Source organism: Rhinolophus hipposideros (assembly GCF_964194185.1).
Source record: "Rhinolophus hipposideros genome assembly, chromosome: 8".
Taxonomy (NCBI): Eukaryota; Metazoa; Chordata; class Mammalia; order Chiroptera; family Rhinolophidae; genus Rhinolophus; species Rhinolophus hipposideros.
The window spans coordinates 94,854,206-94,881,232 of record NC_138054.1 but is presented as its reverse complement, the minus strand read 5'-3'; the positions used below and the strand labels follow the sequence as shown (position 1 = coordinate 94,881,232).

At 53.0% G+C, this 27,027-nt stretch overlaps 1 protein-coding gene across 2 annotated transcripts in view; it reads right to left on the bottom strand.

Annotated features, from left to right (window-relative positions):
* CFAP74 (cilia and flagella associated protein 74) overlaps nucleotides 1-25,448 on the bottom strand; it is a 57,412-nt gene extending 31,964 nt beyond the window's left edge. For both annotated transcript variants that reach the window (XR_013993762.1, XM_081055875.1), the window contains exons 1-14: nucleotides 25,362-25,448; nucleotides 13,882-13,967; nucleotides 12,561-12,645; nucleotides 12,297-12,440; nucleotides 11,291-11,389; nucleotides 10,106-10,210; nucleotides 7,577-7,750; nucleotides 6,811-6,921; nucleotides 6,366-6,468; nucleotides 5,517-5,674; nucleotides 4,220-4,424; nucleotides 2,665-2,823; nucleotides 888-1,061; nucleotides 261-379 (exon numbers count right to left, since the gene is read on the bottom strand). Coding sequence is in view for 1 of the 2 variants with exons in the window: in XM_081055875.1 (XP_080912001.1) it covers nucleotides 261-379; nucleotides 888-1,061; nucleotides 2,665-2,823; nucleotides 4,220-4,424; nucleotides 5,517-5,674; nucleotides 6,366-6,468; nucleotides 6,811-6,921; nucleotides 7,577-7,750; nucleotides 10,106-10,210; nucleotides 11,291-11,389; nucleotides 12,297-12,440; nucleotides 12,561-12,645; nucleotides 13,882-13,948 (1,703 nt within the window). In the remaining variant the exon portion in view is untranslated. The remainder of the gene's footprint in view (nucleotides 1-260; nucleotides 380-887; nucleotides 1,062-2,664; nucleotides 2,824-4,219; nucleotides 4,425-5,516; nucleotides 5,675-6,365; nucleotides 6,469-6,810; nucleotides 6,922-7,576; nucleotides 7,751-10,105; nucleotides 10,211-11,290; nucleotides 11,390-12,296; nucleotides 12,441-12,560; nucleotides 12,646-13,881; nucleotides 13,968-25,361) is intronic.
* Nucleotides 25,449-27,027: the final 1,579 nt, after the last annotated feature.

Here is a 27,027-nt window from a genome sequence, read left to right as displayed (position 1 = left end):
GTGGAGCCCGGGTGACTGAAGGAGCTCCCCAGAGACTTTCTAGCACGAGCTCTGAATCCTCAGACCTGGATGCATGGGAGTTCTAAGCGGGCCTGAGAAAACCAGTGCACACCACACAGCAGTGACACACAGGACACCAAAGACGGGACCCTGAGGACAGCCAGGTAACGCAGAGGGGCAGGCCGGGCGGTGACACCCTTGGGGAGCCGTGGTCTGAGGACGACGGGACCCGCCACAGAGACGCCCGCCCGCTCACTCACTCAATGTGGACAAAGTCCCTGAGGTGCTGCTCCACGCCCACCAGCTTGCAGTAGTTAATCGTGTAGGTGGCATTGACCAACGTGACCTTCTCCTTGTACACCTTGCCAACGTCAAAGTCCTAGGAAGCCAGAGGTTGTCATTCAGAGCTTCCTGGTGGCCTCTTCAGCATGTGCCCAAGGGGGGCGCCCCCTCACATGCCGCCCGGAAGAGGGACAGTCATGCAGTGATAAGCGTGATGGCCTGATGGCCGTCCCACAAGAGGGGACGTTTCCCAGGCTGCCTGTCTATGAGGGGTGTAGGGCTAGGGGGCCTGGCTTGTAGGAGCCGCCCCAGAGGACCACAGTGGGAGTGGGCCAGGAGGGCTCCAGGCGTCGGGTCCAGGGCTGGCGTGACACCCCAAGAGCCCAGCAGCTTCCCCTCCTGCAGAGACCAAGGAGCACCCACGTCCCCGCTGTCCTCATTCTCACTCATCACCACAGGCCACTCTGAAGCCACATCCCTTCCTCCCGAGGCCTCCTGGGGCTGGTGTGTGACCCTCCAAGGGGAGGAGCAGGGTCACTCCCAGCCGCAGGCGAGATCACTGCTGCTGTGTCCCCTTCCGTGACCCGGGACCCCCACGGGCTCACCTTGAAGTGGATGAGCTTGGGCTTGCTATTGAAGGGGCAGCCTTTGAACTCGCGCCCTGACACCACCTGTTTGTGGATCACACCGTCTCGCAGCCGCTCCACCATGCGGGCCAGGATGTCCTTCTCCATTTTCGTCCCGCCCACGGGCTTCCGGTCCACGTCCTCTCCGGGCACCTGGGGTCCCACAGGGACAGTGGCTGTGCTCGAGGGCAGGGCCGACCGAGCGCGGGGCTCCCTGCTCAGGGTCCTGGGGTGCTCAGGGCGACAGGTGCTAACAGCACAGCCAGGCCAAGGCAGCCAGGGTGGAGGGACACAGAGGCACAGGGACACGCCACGTCCAGCGGGTCACGAGAAAGCCCCACAGATTTCCGCAAAATAATGGCAGAGTGGGAATTTTCTACACTTTAAAATCAGGCCAAAAAATGTTTTCGAAAAGTTCTATAGGAAACGTTTTCTCAAGTGGCACAAATGGAGGAGCCTCCCTGACACGGTAACTGAGGGCAGTCAGGATTTTCCTCGCTGAAGGTCTGTGCAGTCTGTCTGGGGCCCTGATCCAGGTCCAAGATGCTGATGCCGGGCCAAGAAGCTGGGTGTCCTGCTCTTGCTCTCCCGGGGTGGGAGGCCCACGGCCTGATGATCTGTGGTCTGGTGCCCACCGCCCTCCCTCAGGTCAGTGACCAGCAGAAGCAACATGGATTGGCCCTTAGAGCAAGGGAACCAATTTGTGCACAGACCAAGGATGGTGATTGGTGATGACCCCTTGGCTGGCCAGGCGGTGTTACAGCCACAGATGGTGGCAGCTCCCTGGAGTACCGCGGACACTCGCTAATTTCTCGGCTCTTTGAGCTGTGCTGCTCTTTTAGAATCAGGATGACCAGTGCTCTGGACAGTGTGTATTTCTTGAAAAAGGCTGTCAAAGAAAGTTTTCAACTTGTGCCTTTTTCTGGAAATATGTTCCCTTAGACTAAGCAGAACAATCATCCCAACCATTGAGCCTCTTGACTGCGTCCCTCTGTGTGTGCCTGACCATGAGGCCCAGTGACGGGGAGCAAGTGGGGGGAAGCTGGGGATGGTGGTGTGCACATCGGTTCTCAGGGAGGTTCTGGGAGGGGAGAAAGGAGAGAAGCTTGGAGGAGGGCAGCAGCTGGGCAGCTGGGTAGCGGCGGCTGGCCGACGTGGAGGGTGTGGGAGGCTGGAAGCCGCAGGGGCACTGGGGAGTCCTCAGAGCAGCAGACCAGGTCGCCGGGATAGGGTTAGCGGGGGGCAGGGGACACTCGGGAGATGAACACGGATGAAAAGACACAGCCCGGTGTCCAACTAGGAGCGATTTAAAAGTACAAAAAAGGGCTGTGCCAGCTTGGTGGTTCAGGTGGTCGTGGAGGTTGCCTGTTTGATTCCCACATGGGCCAGTGAGCTGCACCCTCTACAGCTAAGATTGTGAGCAACAGATCTTCCTGGAGCTGGGTGGCCGTGAGCAGCCGGAGGCTGGCATGAGCTGCCACGGGCTACTGTGTGCCACTGTGAGTGGCCGGCAGCCATCGTGAGCAGCTCGCAGCTGGCGAGATCTGCTGTGAGCGGCTGAACGATGACTGGTGACCGACTGCCTCAGCCTGGGGGAGTGCAAGGCTCATAACACCAGCATGGCCAGGGGGCTGTGTCCTACACACCTAGACTGAGAAACAATGGCTTGAAATGGAGCGGGGGTGGGGAGGCAGAAGAAGAGGGGGAAATCATCTGTTGATGGACCTTTACAAAATAAAAAGTACGAAAGGGTTACCTGGCACGACTTATAGCTTTCGTTCCAAAGGCCAGAGATTTCCGGCTCAGCCAGTGTTTCGTCCTCCCGGTTGGCGTCCCCAGGGTCTCCCTGGACAGACTCACAGGAGATACGTTTCAGTAGCTGAGAGTTTTCTGGGAGTGTAAAACTGTCATTCTCCTGTGGTCAGGGAGAGGAATGAAATAGCTGATTATAGAAATTGGGGACACGCACATCAGCAAGGAAGAGAGAGTCGTGGGAACCCCGGCCGGCTCTGCTCCTCCACTCTGTCCTATGGACTGGAGCGCATGCTGCTTTGTAACTGTTTCCATTTAAAATTTAAGTGTCTTTGTAGGTCGCGACCCATTTTTCTCCAGTGCCCACACAGGAGCACATGGACTGTCTAATTTGGGGCGAGCTGTCATCCTCTTCATGCCCCTTGGCTGCTCACCGCTTCTGCTTTTCCCTGATAAAAACCACACCTGGGAAAGCACTCATGGTTATCAGGACAGAGAGACACTGGGCGGCCCACGGGGGACATGGGGTGCAGATGGGGCTGCATGGCTGTGAGTGTGAGAAGCGCTCCCCGGGAAGCACTGCACCTGGAGGGGGGCAGGGGCGATTCCTGGGGCAGCTGGTCAGAGCTGGGGGAGAGGATGGAGAGGACAAGGGCAGCTGTGCGTGAGCTCAGCCCTGGGCCTGGGAAACAAGACCTAAAACGCCCTTGGAGCAGAGTGAATACCCCACAGGGACCAGAAGTAGCCTGAGGGGTGCTGCTAGAGCTCATTTGTCAGGAGCCAGTGACCTTGGCCTTCAGGTGTTGGGGTCACAGCACAGAAGCAGAGGTGCCAAGCCAGGCTCAGAAGGGGATCCTGACATCTCTGCCCCACACCCTCAGGGAGAGGTAAAGAAGTCACCTACCAGGCACAGGGCCCGCCCGCAGAATGAATGAATGAATGAATGAATGAATGAATGAATGAATGAATGAATGAATGAGAGGAAAGCTGCCCATCTCTAGGGGTGGTTAAGAGTCTTTGGCACCACGTGATAACATACATGTGGAGTGAACGGTGCCCAAATCTGCCCCTGGCCTGTGACTGACCTTCAGACTTGGCCTGGCTTTGTCAACTAGAGACAGGTGACCCGAGCCAGTTTCCTTGCTGGGGACACCATGGCTGTGGGCTTTCCTGCTACAGAGGCGTGCCCAAGGGATGGCTCCTGTGGCAGATGAGGCTCAGTGACCTGGGTCTCGCCCCTGGCACCTGAGCCAGCAAGTGGGAGAGGTCAGCTCCAAGGTGGAGCCCAACGCTGTCCTGAGTCCCTCAGAGGGAATCATGGGGACATCAGAACACACACAGCCTCAAGTGGGGCCACCTGACAGGGCCACGAGGCCATGGCAACCGCTCTCATGAAGAACACACAGAGAACCGGAAAAAGGAGGTATTTCTTGCTTCTGGGTTCTAGTTGGGGAGATTTAGGCATCGACTTGAAGTCTGGTCCCCACAACCTCCGCCCAGGACACCTGTGCCTGAGGCCCCTCTGCTCCCTGAGAGGGGCGGGAACTTGGAGGGCTCACCGCTGGGGAGCAGGGAGCAGCTGTGGCGGTCTTCCCTTGGCAGACCTGGGCGATGTAGCCCCAGGTCCTGTCCCTTAGGGTCAGCCGGTCTGCAGGTTTGGCTGGAGAAAGCGGCTTCCTCTTCCGGCTCTCCTCCTCAGCCTCCTCTTTCAAAATCCGACTCACAATCTCATGCTTTCTGAGCTTCTGCTTGTCCTCGAAGGTGCTGGGGGAAACGCCAACAGCTGCCATGCATGTCGCCCCCACCGGGAGCTGGGCAGCACCAGTCCTTCCCCAGGAGCACAGGTGCAGCTCAGCCGGTCCTGGCGTGGGCCCCAGGCTCCCGGGAGGGGGCAGATGGACGGCTCCCAGGAGGGCTGCCAGGCCAGGCCCCAGGACTTGAACCCCCAGCGTGGTCCAGTTCACACAATAAACCTTGACTCCCCTGCCTCTCGTTTCCAGGCTGGCAGCCGGGGTTCCCTCACTGAGGTACAAACCAAGGGAGCAACAGGGCTTGAGGCCATTCATTCATTCATTCCAGCTTCTCCTTGCTTGTGCCTCCTATGTGGCAGGCTTGCACCAAACTAAGGACTTGGATGGGCAAAGCTGCCCCTGGGAGCCCCCACCAGGGTGGGGTGATGGCAGAACCCTGGAAGTGACACTCACACCGCATCTCCCAGAGGAGAAAACCAGGAGGCCACAACTAGGCAGATCCTAGCAGCAGCATGATGCGGGACGCGGGGTTGGGGGCTGGGATTGGGGAAAGGACCGGCCCTCCAGGGCACAAACCTCAGAAAGCCACTCCTGCAAGGACACCGTGAGGTGGGAGGCCCAGGGGGACCCTCCCATCTCAGTGTGGGGCGCTGCCTGGGGAGATGTGTATGGGGACCTCCCAGGGCCAAAGGGGGTCTCAGGGGGTGCAGGCTGCACTGAGAAGGCAGCACTGAGTGCTGGTTTGGGGGAGATCAGAAAGTGGTGCCCTTCGGGAGGGCTGTGCATTAAGGATGAGCCCAGGCAGCTGGCAGCCCCCAGGAGGGGACAGAAGAGCCCTGGACGGAGGGAGTGAGCGCCACGTGGGTCTTGGAGGAGCTCCTGAGAGACCAGGCCAGGAACCCGAGGGGGAGGGGCCATGCCAGGGTGGGGGACAGGGGCACAAGGGCTGTGCTCTGAGCTCCAGGAGTGTCCTGCCTGCTGGGGCATGGAGGGAGGGGCTTGGCAGGAATGGAGGGGGCATGGGCTGGAGCCCCGTTCTCTGTCCCACAGGCCCCATCCTCAAGGGGGAGGACGAGGGAGAGACAGCACCACCCAAAGCCCTCACCGTTTCTGGGCCTCCAGCTCCTGGCGCCGGCGTTGATGGAAAAGGTGCTTGAAAGCGTCTCCACCATGGGCCAGAATTGCCTCCTTCTCGGCCTTGGCTTTCTGCTCAGCCAGCTCTGCCTTGACCTGGCCCCATGCTTGAAATTTCCGGAGTGTTTCCTTGGGAACAGAGAACACAGAAGTTACAGCCTTCGCACATGCATGTGCACACGGGCACACTAGAGCTTCTTGTTGACTAGGTGTTCCATCACTGCCAGGCTCACCCGGCCCCCACCTGCTGCCCTCTCCTCCGCAGCCCTCAGGGTGGCCAGAGCCCACTGTCTGGCCTGCTCACCTCCACTCCCTCGGTATTTCCTGGCCCCCCGGGCTTTCCTCCCAGGCACGCTCCTTGCCTCTGAGCCTTTGCATGTGCTGTTCCCCAATTCCCCTCTCTGCTTTCCTGGCCTAACCGCGTACCCTCAGGCCCCAGGGGATGTCACTTCCTCCAGGCAGGCCCCAACCCCAGCACACGGCCACAGAGAACTGCTTTCCCTGGAGCCGTGTCATTGCTCTTCCCACAGGACGAGGCCCCAGATGATGGGGCCGTGGTAATTTCCTCCTGTCCGACTCTGGTGCCAGGCTGGTGCCAGCACAGACCCATGGGCGAGAAGCCTGGGGTGGGTGGTGGTACGTCCCGAGGGCGAGAATGAGTGACACAGGACTCTCCTGAGGAGCAGGAGTTCTGGGGGGCGGGCTGGGGCAGGCAGACTTTGGCCTGGACAGACACCCTGCCTGGGTGGCTCCTAGAGGCTTGCACGGGGCCCTGAGGGTGTCGGAGGTGAGGCCAGCAGATGTGCGTGCAGGCACCTACCCGGTTGGCGGTGATGTTTCTCTTCAGGGCCAGCACGGCATCCATGCGTCTTCTCAGGTGCTCGCGGGACGCCATCTCCTGCTGCCTGACCCGCTCCTGAGCCCTGGGGAGGCACCAGCTTGGGCTGCGGGTCCAGCAGTGACAGAGCCGGGAGGGGCCCTGGGTGCTGGTCACGTCTACCGGGGAGGTAACCAAACGTGGCGATGTGACAGGTGGTGGAAAGAGTGCTGTGGTGAAGGGAGATTCGGGAGACAAGGCCTAGAACTCGGGTGTCCGAGCGAGAGGCTCCTGAAGGAACACAGGAGAGCAGCTCAGAACAGAAAACACAGATGTGTCCTCTCTGGAGGACAAGGTGATGATTTAATAATAACATGCGAGGATTTGGGAACATAGGCAGGTGAGCTCCAGGGTGGACAGGGCGGAGGGTCTGGGGAGGAAGCGCTACCTGCCCAGCGAGGCCTTCAGAAACTTCACAGCCATCCTGTGGCTCCTCCCGGCATCTTCCACCAACTTCTGGTGCTGGAGCCTCTGCTCCTTCTGCAGGCGTGCAGACCTCCTACAGTGACACATGGTGGACAGGGCCGTGGGGGGTCTGCGCTCCAGCACGCCCCGTCCAAGAGAGAACAGGCGTCCCAAGGAGCTATGTGTGCATGGGGGGGGGCAGAGGGACACAAGACAGAGCTGGCACCGCAGGCCACATGGCAGAATGACTGGGGTGGGGTTCAGCCAGGGGGAAACCTGTTGGGCTGGGGCCTGGGGAGCCCAGGGACCCGGACAAAGTGGGTGAGGAGAGTGGGATGAGAACCGAGGAGGACTTGGACGGATGGAAACAGCAGCAAGGGGATGGAGGAGGCGGGTGTGGGGCAGAGCGAGAGGAGGAGGCATCCCCCTCGGTGGGGGAGTGCTGGGTCCCGTGGCTTGTGACACACCGGGAACGCCTGCCTGGGCCCACCCAGGAGCCTGGGAACAGAAGTGTGCTGGGGGCTGAGCCTCAGGGAGGACAGCAGCACAGGGACAGCCGGAGTGAGGAAGTGGCAAGGGGTGTCCGGAGGAAAAGCCATGTGAGGCCACTGAGAGAGTGACTCCGGCCAGGGCCTGGGGGACGGGGCAGAGCTCCGGCGTGGGGACCACAGATAAGCTGGCTGTGGAGGAGGGTGCGAGGAGGGCCAAGCAAGTAGCGAGGCCAGGGGCCTGCAGGCCGGGCCACCCACCTGACCCTCAGCACCCGGTTCCTCTCTGCCTTCCCCCATGTCTCCTTCTCCTTGCCAAGCTGCTCGGCCGCCCGCATCTGGAGGCACCTCTTGGCGGCTTCTGCCTGCGCTTGGGCAGACTCCCGGACACCCTCCAGCCGCCCGTCCTGGATCTCAATGTGCCACATGACGCTCCTTGCAAACGAGAGGTGCTTCTGTTTATATGGGAAAGGGGCTGGTGATCAGGACACTTCACGGAGCGTCCACCTCAGGGATCTGGGAAGGTCTGGGCACCGAGGCTGGACAAACCCTCTGGGCAGACACTGCACACCACTGACGGCTCAGCTCCCCCTCCGCTGAGCCCTCTGGGACTACAGTGGCTGGAGACCGAGGCTCCCCCTTCACCCCCAGCACCGTCCGTCCCTGCTGCCATCGGACTGAGTCCAGCCCAGCTGGAACCTGGTTCTCCACTCCCCAAGTGCCCACAGGCCTGCGCCTGCCCCTGCCCCTGCCTCTGCCTGCCGGAGGCCTGCTGTGCCACTCTGAAATATGCTGGGGACGCAGGTGGGAGACACTACCTTTGACAGGGGCTTCCTGTTGCACTAGGATGGTGGGGTTGTGGGACACAGAGGCAGGTGGCAGTGCTTGGTGCAGTGGGAGCGGGCTGGGACCACGTGGGCAGAGGCCAGGTGCCTCGGCATGGACGGGCAGCAGGAAGTGGACGCATGGTTTCAATACAGACAGACAGACACTCTGTCCACGGCCGGGCCTGAGAGCATCCACACCCTCATGGCGATGGGTCCTCTCAGCTCCCAGCTCAGGGCTCTGTCCTTCTTCACTGTCAGACACCAGGCTCCCTGAACAACACGGCTAGGAGCATCTCGTGTGGCAAAGTGCTCAAAGAGACGCGGGCACACGTCAAGAGGACAAGGAACCAGCTTGGGAAAGGTGCCCTGGCCTGGAGCAGCACAATGAAGATTAGAACCCACTGAACGGAAGAGACGATGGAGCCAGTTAGAACACAGTGAATGAAAGAGAAGGCTGAGTCTGCGTTGATAGGTAAACACATGCGGACAAGACGAAGTTGTCCTTGACAGTAAAAAGTGAGAGGGGCGATGAAATTCAAAGTCACCCTGTGCCACCGTTGTCATCATTGATTCAGGCGAGAAACACAATAAATGCCAAACCAGTGTACGAAAGGGGGTGAGGATGGGGTTCTCCAGAGTCAAAGTAGCTACCCACAGATTACGTGTTAATTTCCAAAGAAAAAACGTAAGTCTGAAACCTGGCAGACACCACCTCCATCAGGGGATCAAATGCCCCCGCCAGAAATGGGACCTATCGTCCTCGGGTACCTTGAGGTGAGGACCCCTGGGAAGGACATGGCGTCACGAGGGGCAGTGAGGGTGTCCTCGTCAGCAGTCACAAGGAAGCATCACACAGAGGGACCTTTCCTGGCCTATAATCTTCAAAAGTGTCAAGCTCACAAGTGTCACAGAAGGACTGACGGGTCTTCCCGATTGGAGACAGGACAACCCCAAATGGGACACTTTTGCTATAAAGGACGTCACTGGGATGATGGGGGCCAAGGGGAAACAGGGTTCTTTGTGCTGTTTTTGCAACTCTTCTGTAAGTTTCACTGTTTCAAAAATTTTGAAAAATTTTAAGTAAATAGATCATCACAGCAACCTGACAGGGGTGGGGTCCCAGGGATTTCGAACCTCGAGTAAAGGCTACTGCCCAGCTCGGGAGCTGGTTGGTGGGCCTGGCCTTGCAGCCGGCTGTCCTCACCAGGACCACGGAACGACCAGCCGTTCTGCCTTGCTCCGGACCTGCCATCCTCGTTCCCTCCCTTCTCCCCACTAGTCCACGGAGGGCATGTTGTAACAGCCCAGAGGCTAATTCTGGGCCTGATGGGTGGATCTGTGAGGAGTGGGTGGTCGGCTGCGGTAAGTGCGGTTCTCACAGCACAGGGCGGCCTGCGGACCACTGGCTGGTACGCAGCCCATTGGCTGGCACGCCCAGTGCCCATTCCTGACCCTCCCTGTGCTTTCTTGCACAGCGGGGCTGGAAAGCTCTGAGAATGGGGTGAGGTTAAGACTCAGGACCCACAGATCCCCAGAAGCTCCCTGATCCTTGTCTCCTGACCCTCTTGAGGGCACCAGCGCCTGCGTTTGGGGCATCAGTCCTGGCACCAGCCCAGTGGATTCTCTAGTTCTGTATACCCCTCACTGAAGCCCTTTTCTACTTAAACTAACTAGAGACAATTCTGATGAAAGCCCTGCTGCTAAACCAGGGCAGGATATAGGAAACGGGGAAAGAAGCTGATTTCATAGTTTTAAGAAACCGAGTAAACATGGAGAAACTGAAAAACGTCCAAAAAACACCTTATCTTTCAACTATTTCACTTAACAAGTTAACCCCCTTTTAACTGTTAGGCAGCTTGAAAGTCAAGCTTTTACTTTTCATGTTCAAACCAGGCATTAACCTGCAAGTCACTTAGGACGAGCAGCCCACAGATGGACAGGAAGCTGACGACAGGGAACGTACTCGCTCTCCTTCAGCGTGGCCAAGATTTTCGACTGCAGGTCTCTCTCGTTCTCCAGCTCCGTGCACAGGCGTCTGGACACCGCCTGGAGGCGGCCCACAGCGGCACTGGAGTGCCACGATGACAGGGGAAAGAGAGGGAGGAAATGCCTGTTACAGCTTCTGCCACCTGGGACCAAGTCCCTCCTGGCCTGCTCCCTCCAGGCCAAAGGGACCCCAGACCTCCCCACTGAGGCTCAGCGATGCCTTCCCCCGGCCTTTTCATTTCAAGGAGGAAACTGATGGCCCCTGGCCCCTGGGAAGACAGGCAGCGCGGTGTCAACGAACGTGCCCACTCACAGGCAGGCGTCTCCTCAGAGGGGGCTGACCCCCAGACTCAGCTTCCACTGGAGACCCCCCACCGCCAGCCACGCAGCTTCTGCAGACCTCTCATTCCTCTCCAAGGGTGGGGAGCCAGTTCCCTGGGTGGCCAGCCCCTTGGAGCAGCAGGCCCTCTGGGTGTTGGGCCAGGAGGGACCCAGCACATTTGCTGAATAACTGGAAGCAGCTGGGTGGCCAAAAGGCCACCAAGAGACCCGTGATTCTCTCACTGTGTTTCCCTTGTCCCTCCCCTGCAAATGCACAGACCCTGAGCCCAGTTATGTTCTGAGACACAACCATTTTGTGGGGGTGCTGAGATGAACGGCGCAGGTACGAGTCGGGGAGGGGATGGCCCCAGGACACCCTCGCAGGTCAGGAGAGGTGGGGCCAGGAGTGACACTGCTCTGAGGCCCGGTTGGGTGGAATTGTGGATCTGCAGGCACGAGACCCCCTCATCTGGGCAAACCAGCCCTCACACCTCGCCCAACCTCCCCCACCTGTCCCCAGAGCACTGCCCCTTCCCCTGGGTGGCTCCCGGGGTTTCACACGTTCCACTGACCAGAACGCTCTTTCCTAGTCACTGCATGGCAGCTTGTGTTTGTCACTCAGGTCCAGCCTGGAGGTCACCTCCTCAGGGAGCCCTCCCCGGGCCCCATGGCCACTGACTTCTGTCCCTGTGACCACCTCACTCTTGGTGTCCATTCTGGGTTGTGTCTGTTTCGCACATGGGGAGGCTTGTCTGCTTCTGGTGGATGCCTGCCCGGCCACCCACACACAGTTGCCCCGCGCAGTAGCCCACACAGCCTGCAACCGCAGCCGACAACCTACGTGTGGTTGGCCTCTGTCTCCGCTGCCACCTCGGCCGCCACGCTCTCCTGCTGCTTGGTGATGAGGCCCATCCGCTCCCGGCAAACTCGCAGCTCTGCTCTGGGAGTGGAAGCCGGAGTCGGGGTAAGCTGTTTGGGGGGGCCTGCCTGTGGCCTCCCTCGCCCCAGCCGCTGGGATGTGGCCTGGGTGGGGCGGGGCCAGGCCCGGACGCCAGCTTGCCATCTTTTCCAGGGGGTCCTCTGACACAGTCAGGGCCCTGCGCGGGGTCTCGGCAGTCTGCTTTCTGAAAACCCTGCCGGGGGCCCCCGTGTGACCTGCGGTGGTGAAGGGTACCCCGCGAGGCCTGGGGGCCACAGAGGGCACAGGCCAGCCCCCGTCAGTGCCCTGGACCACAGACCCAGAGGACGGCCAAGCCAACATGGGGCCTGTGACGAATCCTGCTCAAAATGTTACTCTGCCATGTGCGTGTCACCTCCATTGAAACAACAGAACATAACTGAGAGCACGGGCCCTAAAAGACACGGGGAGCAGGGAGGAGGCGTGCTGTAGGGCGACATTAGGGGACGCTGATGGCTCCCGGGTGACGTGCTGGTGCCGAGGTCACACAGAAGCTGTCTGCTGGGAGGCACCGAAGCTTTCAAGAGCCAAGCAGCATGATGGCTGCTCTCTGCTTCCAAGGAACTCGGCAGACAATCATAGGACACACACACACACATGCACACACCCAGGGACACAAGTGACAGCAGACAGAGCTTCACAGTGACTCAGGCTGCTGGATGGGCCACAGCTGTGCGGTTTCCCACCTCTGCGTGTTTGAAATGTTTCATCACAGATGTTTGGGGAGCACTGTTGATGGGGCCAGGGTGGAGTCCGGGGCCCCAGGGAGGCTGAGCCAGCAGGTGTTGGGGTGCGCAGGCCTCCCTCCACGCCATCAGCCTGGCCCCGGCCTGAAGGACAGCAGACCCAGGACCTGGACAGCCTGTGAGCTCGACAGGCTGCCACTCACCTGGTTTTCTGAATGAAGAGAACTTTCTCTTTGCGAAGCTTATCCAGGCAGATCACCTCCTTCGGGAAGTGTGAAGCCTGACCCCTGCAGTGCACGGCTGTCTTCTTCCTTTTCTCAGCAGCAGCGGTCTGCTCTTTCTCTGGACTTAAGGCAGAAAGGACAGCGGCTGCCAGTGTGCGGCCAGCACGTTGTCTCCAAGCAGTGCCACCTTCCCGCGAGGACCCGAGGCGGGGAGGGAAGCAAGCTGCCCGCAAGGTTAATTACCAGCAGCCCCGCGGGTCAGCAGCGCTCTCTGCTTCCAGAGGAAGAGCTTCAACCTCAAACTCTGGGTCCTCTAGTTCACTTTTTTCTAGAAATTGAGGCGAGAGTTAAAAAGACAAAAAGCAGATCTAGACAGTCAGGACTGAAGTTCTAAGATATGTCTTGACAAACTCATACTTGGGCAACCATGCTGATGGAATCTCAGAGCAATGATTCTCAAAGCATGGTCCAAGGAACGCTGGGGGGTTCCCTAAAACCTTTTCAGGGCGTCTGCAGAGTCAAAACCGTTTTCAAAATAATACTAAAATATTATTTGTCTTTTTCATTCTTGTTTCACAATTGGACAGTGGAGTCTTCCAGAGGCCACATGCCATGTGATATCACAGCAGGCGAAGGTAGATGCAGACATGAGAAGCCAGCTGTTTTCTGCTACACCAGACCCTCTTGTTACATATGACAAAGGTCCATTACTTTTATTTTAAGTTAATAAATATATTTTTTCAGCTTTAACTTTCAATACAGTAAATATGGAAAGTTAGAACCAACACAAACCAAAGCTCTTTGGGTCTTCAATAATTTTTAAGCATGTAAAGGGGGTTCTTGCACAACTACAGTCTGAGAATTACTGTCTTAGAGAATCACTGCAGACATCTGGCAAAACACGGCCAATGGAACGACTGGGTTTATCTCCACTCTTTCATTAAAGTCTCCATAAAATGGTAGAAGGGGAATTCTAAAATCCCACAGCAATCCACAATCACCAGGAGAACAGGAGAGGGAAGACACTGGGTGAGAGAGGCAACAGTTTTACAAGATGGAAGCCCATGGACACGTGGCGACGTGTCCAGCGCAGCACAGCGCCGGACATGGGGGCTGGGGGTCGGCAGGATGGTGGACCAAGGGAACTAGTTTCCGGATTGCATTGTCCTGCCCAGTATCTAGCAGTAACCCAAAAAAGGCACATCTTACAAAGATTTCAGATCATCACAGATTACAAAAGAAAAAAAAATAGAAATCTAAAAGCTCCTAGGGGAGGGGGAAATAGGTCACACTCAAAGGATTGGGATAAAAATGGCATGAATGAGATTCCTCAATAGAGATGCTAAAAACTAAAAAAAACTGTCGTCTGCCACTTTCAAAATTCTCAGCCACACTTTATCTTTCTTTCAATTAAAGACAGAATAATACAAGCTCCCTCTTTGAGAAAAAGTGAGTTTAAAGGATGTCATCTCTCTGTAGGAAGAGAATTAAAGGGAACGTGAAGTACATCCTTTGTCTTGCTTGCTTCTGAGATGTGTGTTATTTGTGAAAAAACCTTTATTACCATCATCCACAAGCAGGTCGTTGCCTGAAAGCTCCTCCTCAGGGAACAGATTATCACTTTCTTCCATCTTGCGAGGCAGGAAGTAACTACAAAAAAATTATTACAAAATGTAGATGAACAAGATCATAGAGTTTTTAAAAATAACCTATAAATCAGATTTCATAAGAATTAATCATTTCTCTTGTAAAAAGACATTAAGAAAACGAGTAGATAAGCTATAGACAAGAAAACAATATTCACAGCACATATATGAGGTCAGACAATTAAGTTCATGAACTCATCCTAGAAAAAGAGCTCCATATTTCATTGATGAATATCACTATGGTCGGTCACGGTTGAAGTACTCCCCTTTGGAAGCTATGCACAGACACCAGGGCCTAGTCCACCCCTCAAAGCAATTTTGGAACTCTTTCTGGAATGGTCATCAGAGGTGCTGTCGTATTACCCTTGATGTCCTGAGTGTCATCAAAATGTCTTCCTTCCCCTCCCACCCCCGCTTTCTCCTGCCTCTTCCCCCCATCCCCCACTCTGGTTCAAGCCGTTGTTTCTCAGTCTAGTTGTATAGGACCCAGCTCCCTGGCCCATGCTGGTGTTATGAGCCGTGCATTCCCCCCGGCTGAGGCAGTCGGTCACTGGTCATTGGTTGGCCACTCACAGCAGCTCAAGGCAGCTCTCGCTCACGCTCATGCTGGCCACCAGCCACTCATGGGAGCACACGGTAGCCCACAGCCCGCAGCAGTTCACGCCAACCTTTGGCTGCTCACGGCAGCCCAGCTCCAGGGAGAGCCGTTGTTCACAATCTTAGCTGTAGAGGGCGCAGCTCACTGGCCCATGTGGGAATCCAACCGGTGACCTCAGTGTTAGGAGCAAGGTGCCCCAACAGCTCAGGCCGGCTCCAAAATATCTTCCTTTCAATATTTCCTTTATCTTTGGGTAAAGAAAGAAGTCACTGTGGGCCAGACTAGGTGACTAAGGAGGGTGTTCTAATACAGTTATTTGTTGACTGGCTAAAAACTCCCTCACAGGCAGTGCCGTGTGAGCTGGTGCATTGTCGAGATGCAAGAGCCATGAGTTGTTGGGGAAAAGTTCAGGTCGTCTAACTTTTTCACGCAGCCTTTTCAGCACTTCCAAATAGTAAACTTGGTTAACTGTTTGTCCAGTTAGTACAAATTCATAATGAATAATTCCTCTGATATCAAAAAAGGTTAGCAACATCATTGCAACAAGGTAGCGAACTTAATTGTGGAACCCAGTATATCTGAAAAAGGGCTTGTATCCAGAATATGTAAAGAGCTCCTAAATGCCAACCAGGTCAAGTGCAAATCCCAGTTGAAAAGGGCAAATATTTCAGAACAGACACTAGGAAAGAAGATACACCAGTGGGCTGTAAGCTTGTGAAACTCTGTGCAGCATCATTGGTCCTCAGGGAAACGCACGTTAAAACCATGATGAGAGTCCAGCACACATATATCAAAAATCCTCTCACACTGGGGGCTGGCCCGGTGGCTCAGGTGGTTGGAGCGCCGTGCTCCTAACGCCGAGGTCGCTGGCTCGATCCCCACATGGGACAGTGAGCTGCGCCCTTTACAGCTAAGGTTGTGAACAACAGCTCTCCCTGGAGCTGGGCTGCGGTGAGCAGCCGGAGGTTGGCGTGAGCTGCCGCGGACTGCTATGATCCGGCAACCGGAAACTGACTGCCTCAGCTGGGGGGGTGCACAAGGCTCATAACACCAGCATGGGTCAGGGAGCTGTGTCCTACACAACTAGACTGAGAAACAACCGCTTGAACTGGAGTGGGGGGGGAGGCGGAAGAAGGGGGGAAAATCCTTCCACACCAAATGTTGGCAAGGAGGTAGGACGACTGGCACACTCACACATTGCCGGTGGGTGTGTGACACGGCATTGTGGAACCCTGGTGGGCAGCTTCTTATGAACATACAGGAACCATGTGACCCAGCAACCCCACTGCACGGTATTTACCCAAGAGAAACAAAAGTATATTCACAAAGGTGCCTAAACAGGAGTGTTTACAGCAACTCGATTTGTAATAGCCCCAAAATGGAAACACCCCAAGTGTCCACCAGTATGAGAATGGATAATCCAATTATGATCCATTCCTGCAACGCAATAACAGTAAAAAAGAAGAAAGTCTGATATGCACAACAACATTATGAATCTCAGAAACATTATGCTAAGTGAGGGAAGTCAGACCCAAAGAATATGTGTGAAACCCAAACTCAGGCCAAACGAAACAAGTCCACACGGCAGAAATGAGGTAGTGGATTCAGAGTTAGCGGCAAGGAAGGGGGTGGGACCAAGGGAGCCTGTGGGTGGAGGTGCCTGCTCCCCTGTTTTGGGGGGCGGTTGCACAGGTGAGTGCGACTGTCAAACTCATCTCAGGGCACACTGAAGACACATGCCTGTGACAGCAATTAATGTCATGTCGACAGCACACACACGCAGTCACAGCTCAAAAAAATTCTTCAGGAATTCCAGAACATTCCTTACTCCTTGGTTATCGTTTTGGGAATGTTGGGAGCTGGTGTGTGTGGGACTAGGTATGGAATAGCGACACCCAACGTCGGTGTTATCATGTATGGGACGCTAACAGTGGCGACACGCTGGCTGTCACTGCTTAAATCAGCAATCGCATCAGAATAATTAGCTGAAAAATATTTTCAAAGCCTAATAATGCTTCCTGGATGAAACCATTAATAAATCAACGCCAGTAATTAATTTTTTGAAATGCTACAGAGAAACAATTGTGTGCTAAAGTTCTAAGCGACAGAATTTTCAGGAATCTTGTAAGATACCAACAACACTGCTTCTACTTGAAAAAATCTATCATCCTCCTAGTGTGTGAATGGCCAGGTATGCAGAGGTTTTACAGAATTGCCTGTGCTCCTCACAACACGGTTTCATCGACGACCAAACACATGACAATCTGATAAGAGGTGGCATATTACACAGACACAGTTCTGTTTAAAACAGTCATGTTAGCCCACATCCACCTTGAACTCCAGTTAAGGACGGCAGCTCCGGACCGGTAGCCCCTGATTCCTCTTATGTCCTCACTAAAATAACAGTGGGGGATTCAGTGATTTGGACACGTGACTGTACAAGGACAGGCAAATGGGAGAAGGAATAGTTTAAACAGAAGAGCACCTGGGAAATAGAAAGGTGGGAGAGAACTGGCCCTGCAGGAGGGAGAACCTGAATCCCGAAACCCAGACACACCACACACCCCGAGAAAGGCTAAGGGACATGGTGTCTGCAAAGTGGGGGAGAGGCAGCATTGAAACAGACTTGCTAAAACCTGCTGGAGAGAAGCAGTTGGAATTCCCATTCTTGGTAATGTGGCCAGAGCACCCCACCCCCCATCACACTGAAAACAACCAAAAATGCTGGCTAGAATTTTATTTGAATCATCTTAAAAACCTTTAAGAACTGGAGAACTGACTCTGGGTGGTGAACACACAATGGGATTTATAGACGATGTAATACAGAATTGTACACCTGAAATCTATGTAAATTTACTAACAATTGTCACCCCAATAAATTTAATTAAAAAAAAAAAAGAATGTCCTTAACAGTGGTAAAAAAAAAAAAAAAAAAAAAAAAAAAACCTTTAAGAACTGACAAGAAAACAATAAATGATCAGGTCGAAATCTAAGTGAAGGCAAGAATGCAAGTAGATTAAATGACGACTGAGCTAAAGGAAAGAAGCTCATCAAACTGGATTAAAACACCGGTAACAACAGCAGCAGCAACTAATTCTACTTAAAAAGTGACATCAAAAGGACAAGCTCCCAGAGGCACTGCATTTCAAAGTCAGACAAAGATGCGCTGTGTAGAAACTATAAGTCGGAAGACGGTGGCGTTATGGGGAAGCAGAGAAAATGCTTTAGGGAAAAAGCGTAACAGCAGTAAGTAAGGAGCCTCATGCCATCACCAGATGCCGGGCTCACCAAGAAGAGACAACGATTTGGTTAATAAATCCATGTGTGTCCAATAACACAGCCACAGAATAAACACAGCAAAGATTGACAGAATAAGGAGAGAGTCAAAAGCACAAATTCGAGCGGAAAATTGTAACATACCTCTCTCAGGAACTGACAACAAAAACAGATAAAATAAGTCATTAATGACACACATTTCAACATCATCATTAACAAACGGAACCTTACAGACATATGTAGAACACAAACGACAACTACAGAATCTTAGGTGTTCCCATAAAGCAGACACAGAGTATTTACAAAAACTATTTAAGGACGAAAGCCATACAAAGCTTGTTCTCTGACCAAAAGTAGCCCAAATTAATAACAAACAGAGAATTACAATGCACCTTACTTTTGGAAAATAGGACACATACTTCTAAATAACCCTAAATACAACAAAATATGTGAACTGACTGTAATGAAAATATCATGTATCAGCCTGAGAGTTGTGAACACAGTCCAGAGTAAATGTGTAACCCTAAATGCATAGATTAGGAAAGAAAAGAGGCTAAAGACTAATGTGGTAAACACCCAATTCAAGAAGTTACAACAGAACTGCAAAATAAACCTAAAGAAAGTCGAAGAAAATTTTTAAAAAAATTAGAAAAGAGTCCAACAAAAATAAGCATGTGGCAGAGATGCTCCTGAAAGCCAAAAGTCTGGGCTTTTAAAAGATTTATGAAATTGACAAATCTTTAACAAAACTGATAAATAAAAAGAGAAGGAACAAATACTCCAATCAGAACAAAAGGGTTTATAACCACAGGGGCTACAGATGTTAAAAAATTAAAAATGGCATGAACAACTTTAGGCCAATAAAGTTGAAAATTTAGACAACGGACAAATTATTAGAAAAATATTACTAACCAAAATTCCTTCAAGGAAAAAAAATAGAAAACTTGACAACCTCATAAGCACAACAGCACTTCAGTTGGCAGTCATTCGTACAGTCCCACAAAGAAAACTCCAGACTCAGAGGCTTCCCTGTCAAGTTCAATGAAGCAGCTGAGGTACAAAATGTCCCAATTCCACGCATACTCTTCCAGGAAAGAGAGCCAGAGATCCACTCCACTTCCTGGCTGATTTCACGGCGCTCACCTAACTTTTGTTACCAAATCCTGACAATGGAAGTAGAGAAAAGAAAATTACAGCCCAGCCTCAGCCATCAGCACAGGCTCAAAATTCCAAAGTGAAGGATGACCAGCCTAAACCCAGAGTCATAAAAACAGGATAATTGTCATGACCAAGATGGGTTCATGTAGCATCAGAACTCAATTTAATCCACTGCATTACCAGACCAAAGGAGAGAATTATGTGATCAGCTCAGTAGATGTAGGAAAAAGTATTGATAACATTCAACATCCCACATAAACTTGTGAAAAACTTAGCAAACTCGCGTTAGAAGTAGACTTCCTGAATGTGATAAAGGATATGTGCCAAAAAACAACCCACAGGGAACGTCACCCTTGATCACACACTCAAAGCGTTCCCTTTCAGAATGAGAACGGGACAAGGCTGCTCGCTAAACCCCTTCCACTCACTTACCAGTCACGAGGTCGCCCAACCAGAGCAACCGGATATAAAAGAAAAGAGGTCCAGCGTGGAGGGGAAACATCATTATTTCCAGATCATGTGGTTGTACATGCAGAAAACCCAAAGGAATATACAGATACATTATTAAAATTATTGAGGCAATTTGGTAATGTTGCTAAATATAACCTAATAATAAAAATCAACTACATTCCGATATACCAGAACAAATAATGAGAAAGTAATTACTTCAGGAACTCCGGAGTGTGTAAGAGTAAGTTCAACAAAAGTGGCAGACTCCTAAATGATGACACCCCATTGGCTGACAGTAAGGGGGCCTAAATAAAAATCAATGGAACGAGCCACCCAGTTTCTTCCACAAATGGATGTGGTGGGGGAACGCAGAAGGGGGTGTCTTATAAAAATGGCCTGAAGAGACAAGCCAGCCACACGCAACGTGGAGACCTTCTTTGGGTCCTGATTCAAGCAAACAGGTGTAAGACATTTTGGTTGTTGTTTTAAAGATTTTATTGGGGAAGGGGAATAGGACTTTATTGGGGAACAGTTCCAGGCCTTTTTTCCAAGTCAAGTTGTTGTCCTTTCAACTTAGTTGTGGAGGGTGCCGTTCAGCTTCAAGTTGTCCTTTCAGTCTTAGTTGTGGAGGGTGCAGCTTAGCTCCAGCTCCAGTTGCCATTGCTAGTTGCAGGGGGCACAGCCCACCATCCCTTGCGGGAGTCGAACCGGCAACCTTGTGGTTGAGAGGACGTGCTCCAAACCAACTGAGCCATCCGGGAGCTCAGAAGCAGCTCAGCTCAAGGTGCCGTGTTCAATTTTAGTTGCAGGGGGTGGAGCCCACCATCCCTGTGGGACTCAAGGAGTTGAACCAGCAACCTTGTGGTTGAGAGCCCACTGGCCCATGTGGGAATCAAACCAGCAGCCTTCAGAGTTAGGAGCACGGAGCTCCAACCGCCTGAGCCACCAGCTGGCCCGACATTTTTGAGACAATGTGGGGAAGTGAATATATCAGTATGAGATTTGACTAAGAAATGAATGTGAGTTTTGTTGGGGTGGGAATGATTTTGTGTTTATGCTAAAAATGAGTCTTTATCTGTTGGTTGTATACAGAAGTATTCACAGACAAAATATTGGCAAAATATGGGACCTAGGATTTTCTTTTTTAAAAAACAACCAGAACCGGGGTGGCAGGTTGGCTCAGTGTTTAGAGCGCAGCGCTCATAACCCCAAGGTGGCTGGTTCGATTCCCACATGGGCCAGTGAGCTGCTCCCTCCACGACTAGATTGAAAACAATGACTTGACATGGAGCTGATGGGTCCTGGAAAAGCACACCGTGCCCCAATATTCCCCAATAAAAATTAAAAAAGAAAAATCAACCAGAAACAAAAAGTGAGGAGTAGCTGAAAGAGGAATGAAGGGTGCTGGTAACTGGGGAAGGGGTGGATGGGTACGGGTGAGTTCATATTATCAGTTTCCCTACTTTTGTGAGCTTGAAATTTTCCATGATCAACGATCTAAAAAAGAGATAAAGCCAAAATAAAGGAATAAATAGAGAAGTACACCTTCCAGTACTGGAGACCAATGTTGTCAATATGCCAGTTCTCCCCAGACTGCTCTCCAGATTCACTAACCCCCACCAAACCCAATGGGAGTGCAAGCAGTGGGCAAGGAAAGGACACCTCAACCAACATGCCAAGAAACTGGGCAGCCACCCTGAATCTGTCCCACGTGGACCAGACTCCCACTGGAAGAGCAAAGCTCTACTACAGGGAAGGGGGTGGGAGCTTCATGACCTCAGGGTCATGAACAAGGCCCTGAAAACATGAGCCACAAAAGGGAAAGCTGGTAGAGTCACGTACATTTAAACTGAAAACTTTTGTTCAGATGCCAGTCTAAGGAGAGTTAAAGGAAAGGTACAGGCCCGATCGTGGGCTGCTAGCCAGGGGTGTCGCCTCAGAGATCTGTTCGGGCTGGGCTTGCGAAAAGATCAACATGCCTTTGGCTAGAGATTTACTGCATCCGTCCTTGGAAGAGGAAAAGAAAAAACATAACAAGAAATGGCTAGTTCAAAGTCCAAATTCTTATTTTATGGATGCGAAGTGTCCAGGTTGCTACAAGATTACCATGGTTTTTAGCCAGGTTCAGACAGTGGTTCTTTGTGTAGGTTGTTCAACAGTGTTGTGCCAGCCGACAGGAGGAAAGGCCAGACTCACAGAAGGGTGTTCATGTAGAAGAAAGCAACGCTAATGAGCCACACAACTTCCTGAATTTGTTATATCACAGAAAGCCTTACCAGTTCAGTCATTCTAGTTAATCTAACAAGATAATGTAATTACATTTAATTTTATAAGTGTACAACAGTGATCTCTCCTATTTTGGTGTCAGTTTTTCAACAAAGTTTTAATTATAGGGGGAAAAAAAAGAGAAAAGGTGCAAGTCGAAGAGATAAATGCAACACATTATCCAAAAGGTTTACCACCAAGACCATGTAAGGAATATCCACGACTCGATAAAGACGGACAACCCCACAGGAAGTGACAAGACTTCAGCAGACACTTTACAACAAAGGACATTCAAACGGCAGCCACGTGTCCAGGGTACCAATGCGTCCTGATTCACGCCTGTTTCTTGGCATTAGTAACAGTGCTCCCTTTAACTCTTAGAGTCCTGGTTCGGATAATAAACTGTTTCTTGGTAATAAGCCAACAAAAGTGGTTCAAGCTCATTTGTAATCAGGGAAGTGCAAGTTAAAGCCACAATGAGCTGCCATCACATAGTCAGACTTCCAAGACATGACAAGCTTCACAACATCAGGTACTAACACGGGCGTGACACCGTGGAACGTTCATACACATGTGGCGAGAGTGAGAACTGGGACAAATACTCTGTAGAGTTTGGCATTGTCTACTATAGTTAAAATACACATGCAGCCTATTAGTTTCCCATTGCTGCTGTAACAAATGACCAGAAACTCAGTGACAACACAAATGTATTATCTTACAGTCCTGGAGGCCATAGTTCGGAAAGGAGTCTCATGGGGCTAAAATCCAGGGGTCGGCAGGGCTGCCTTCCTCTCTGGGGTCTTGAACGGAAAATCCATTTTCTTGCCTTTTCCAGTTTCTGGAGGTCACCCACATTGCTTGGCTTTCGCCTCACATTACTCTCTTCAAACCCAGCAATGCCAAGTAGTGTCTTTCTCATGCTGCCATCCTTCCAGTTCTGTCTTCTTTCTGCCTTCCTCCCTCTTCCACTTATAAGGACCCTGGTGGCTGTGCTGGGCACACCTGGATAATCCTAGGTTACACCTTGCCATGTAATCCAGTACATTACAGGTTTCAAGGATGAGGACATGACATCATTACTCTGCCTACAACAGCTCCCCACTCAGCACTTCCTCTCCTACAGTAGGTGTGTACCCCCTCCCCCCGACTCTCAGATGTTGTATTACTTTCCCGAGGCTGCCATAACAAAGCACCACAAACTTGGTGTCTTAGAACAACAGATGTGTTCTCACAGTTCTGAAGGTCAGACATCCGAAATCAAGGTGACGCCAGGCCCATGCTCCCTGACAGGGTGAAGGAAGGTCTGTCTGTTCCGGGCCTCTCTCCTAGGTTCTCGTACTTCCCTGGCTGGTGGCAGCCTAACTCCAGCCTTCATATGACACTGTCTATGTGCATGTCTGTGTCCAAATGTCTCCTTTTTATAGGGACACCTGTCATATTGGATTAGGGGCCACCCTATTCCAGTATGACCTCATCTTAACTAATTACATCTCCAGTGACCCCATTTGTAAATGAGGTCGCATTTTGAGATACTGGGGGTTAAGACTTCAACACAGAATGTTTTTGAGGAAATATAACCCAACTCATAGCCTGTGTGTGTGGGCGGAGGCCAGAGCTGGATGTCACAGCCTGCGTGAGAGGAAGGCACCATACAGGGCAGCCCAGAGTAGGGCATCAGAGCCCAGGCTGGGTGGGGTGGGTGCTCACTGTCACAGCCACCCAGCCCAGGCCTGGGAGGGTGACATTGTCTCATAGTCTCAAAGTATCTCTCAACAAAATACTGATTAATCCCAAAGGGAAACAGTAACTTCCTTCCCCATGGAGACACCCCCTTCACTAAGTGATCAAAGCAAACGTCATCAGTAATGTGACAAATGGAACGAGCGGAAGTGAGCACACAGCGTCACTTCTATGACTGTCCTCCAGAGACACATAACGGGAATCCAATCATAAGGAAACCCAATTGGAGGGTCTTTCTACAAAGGTTGTAACTGGCCTATGACCTTCAAAGGTGTCAGGGTCATGAGGGTCAAGGAGAGCTGAGGAACGTCTGGACAGAAGGATAGGAAGGCAACATAAAGACAACTGAGTGCAATGTGTGGTCCCCAGGCTGTATCCTTTGGATTTTGTGACTTTATGGGACAAACTGGCAAAGCATGCTTGACTGGCACTGAGGATCAGATATAGTGACATGTCCATGTCACTCCCCTGACTTTGATGGTCATTCTGTTGGAGAATGCCCTTGTGTAGGAAATACACTCTACAGTACCTGGGGTGTAGCTTATTCTCAAATGCTTCAGGGAAAGGTGTGTGTGCGCCAGAGCTTGTGCACTGAACTTGCAACTTTGATGCAAATTTCAGATTGTTTCAAAAATTTAAAAAAGAACGCATATAGTATCATTCCACTTATATAAAGTTGCAAAACAGGCAAAACTTAATTATATTGTTTAGGGCTGCATACATAGGTGGTAAAACTAAAGAAAAGCAAGGAAATTAGAAGCACCACGCCGGCCTATGGTTGTGGGGTTTGGGTCTGTGTGTGGCAAAGGTGGTGTGGGGTGATTTTTGGGGTGCTGACAAGGTTCTGCTTAGTGACTGGGGCAGTGGCTACTGCGTTTGCTTCATCGCCAGCCCTTACACAGCACGCATAAACCCACGCCCCTTCTGTGTGCACGAGGTCCTACTAGGTCCTCTTTCAAACTGTGCAGCAGAGCAGGTCCCTTCATTACACAGCTCAGTGTCTGGCTCAGAGCAGACGTTCAAGGAACATTTGCTAGATACATAACCGTGAGCAGATAAAAGGAGTCATTGTTTTTGGAAAAGAAAGTAATAAAGGTCTATCCACGTCCCCAAACAGGTATCCATTTAAAAACCAAATTGGGGTGCCTTTGGAACTATGAATGAAACAGAGCCGGGTTGGGTCCCCCACAGTAGAGGCCTTGCCACGTCCCCAGCCTCCCCTTTTCTTGACCTACCGCTTAAGGATAGATCATCCCCTTGTGGTTTGAGCTTGGAATGTCCCCTGTCCCAGTTCCCTGTTTTAGAAAATTACCCTGAACTTTTAATTAATACCCCCATGCTTACTGATCACAATCTCTGTGGCCTAGCATTCCTTCCAGGTTACTGTCATCAATGCTCCTGGGTTGGGGACCATTGGAGAGTCACGTTGCCAGAGGGGAGGCTCCATGCAGACCCCAGGAACCACCACATGGCCTCTAGAGGAACGTCCAGATTTCCCCTTAAATATCCCAGGCTGGTCTGAGAATGTTACTGCAGTTGTTGGAGGTGTTAACCTGCTGCCTTCTCAGACCACCGGCGCTCTGATAATAAAGCTTCTTTCTGTGACCCAACTCCTGTGGGCTGAGCTGGACAGGCAGCACGAGCGCCTCTGGTTTGGCCTCTGGTTCCCCGGACAGTGCCCTTCCTTTCACCTGCCCAGACCCTCAGGCTCACCAGCCGGCTCAGCCTTCAGTTTTGTGCTGCGACAACATCCAGCAAAGGGCCCTGCGCCCCCCGCTCTCCGAAACCAGCCCGGCGAGACGCGCAGTAGCAGTTATTTCTCAGGCCGGACTTCCCTGGTCGAGGCGCTGGTCGGTGGCTGGGGCGCAAAGCTGCGAACCCAGCCTCAGGCTCCGGGGCAAACGGACCCACCTGTCAGGGACCCGCCTGGGGTCGGAGCGGCTCGGGCTCCGGCCGGAGAACCCCCGGGCGGCGGCGCCTCCCGACAGCTCCGGGCGCGCAGCGCCGGGGCCCCGCACGCGGCTCCCTGCAGCAGGCGGCGCGTCGGGGCCGCGGCTCCATGGCAACGGCGGCGCCCGCGCAGAGGCGGGGTCGGGGCAGGTGGCGCCCGCGCGCAGGCGCAGTGAGGCCGCGGGGGGCGGGGCGAGAGGCGGAGGGGCGGGGCGAGAGGCGGAGGGGCGGGGCGAGAGGCGGAGGGGCGGGGCGAGAGGCGGAGGGGCGCGGCTGCCCGGCCAGCAAGCCGTCCGGGGGGACCACACCGCGCCGGACCGCGCCCCCGCTTTGGCCCAGGCCTGTGGGAGTTCAGCGCAGTCGCCACCTTCCAAGACAGGAGCGCCCACCTCTCCGTCCAGCCCGGGACGCGCGCACAACGTGCCGGACTGCGCTGGGGCCGCGCCGAGCTGCCCCGCGCCTTGCCGCTCCCCGCAGCCCCGCTTCTCCCAGGGAGCGCCCCCGGCACCAGGCGCCGTGGGGCGGGGTGAGGACAGGACCCCCCACCGGCCCCCTCGGCCGCGACCCGGGCGCAGGAGTGCGTGAGGCGTGTCCCCTGCCCTTGCGGAGCCCGGTGCCCTGTGGCACCTCGCCGGCGTGTGGTCGGCAGGGCGGCTGGCTCCGGGGCCACTCGCGGGCGCTGACCAGTGGCTCCTGGTGGCGCAGCGAGGCCTGGGAAATGCTTTCGTTTTTTCCTGGGATGGCCCTCGGTCAGAGCCAGTAAGCCTCGCAGGCAGCGCCTTCCCGGTGAGAACCGCGGCGGTAGCCGGACGACCCCTTATCCCCGCGGCCCTGGGCTCCGTTCGCGGTGCCCCGGTCTTCTCCCTTCTCGGAATCCTGGAGTTGCGGGCAGAACTGGGTCACCACGTGAACCCAGGATAGCTTTTCTGGGAGAAGTTATACTTCTGTTCCTCCTCCCCACCCAAATTATGGGCCTTCCTCCTTAGCAGCCTTACTTTTCTGGGCCTTTCCATACGAATGACAGCACCTCCTTCTAAGGAAGGGGAGCGCCGCAGAAGACTCAAAACTGCCCAGTGTCCCCAGTAGAACTGGTAGAGGAAGGCATGGCAGCTACATCGTGGGGCACAGCCGTGGCAGGCAGGACTGTTCCTGCGTTGGCCGTGGACTTAGGGGATGAAAAGCAAGGTGCAGAGCGGCACGTGTGGTGTTTTATCCGGGAAGACACAGGGGTAATAGGAACACACACGCATATTTTCTTACATGAAAAGGTAACAGAAAAATGCTTATCAACCAGCGACAGGAGGGCCAGGAGGACATTCTCTAAATGTACGTGTACATTTGGCTTGGCAACTGCGTAATTATAAAACCCAATATAAGTCAAAATAGAAAAAAACAGTTCCTAAAAATTGGAAACAAAATGAAACAAATGAACCTAACTGTATGTCAGGTTGGTGGCTTAACCATACAGAAAAGGATAATTTCAAGGGACTTTAAAACTCAACACTTTGACTATACATACCTAGTAAACTATATCCTAAGGACAAAAAGCTGCAAAGGAATCTTAAATTTGCAGTAATCCCGGTCTTGTTAATGCTATTGATACTGCTATTCTAGAATCATTACATAA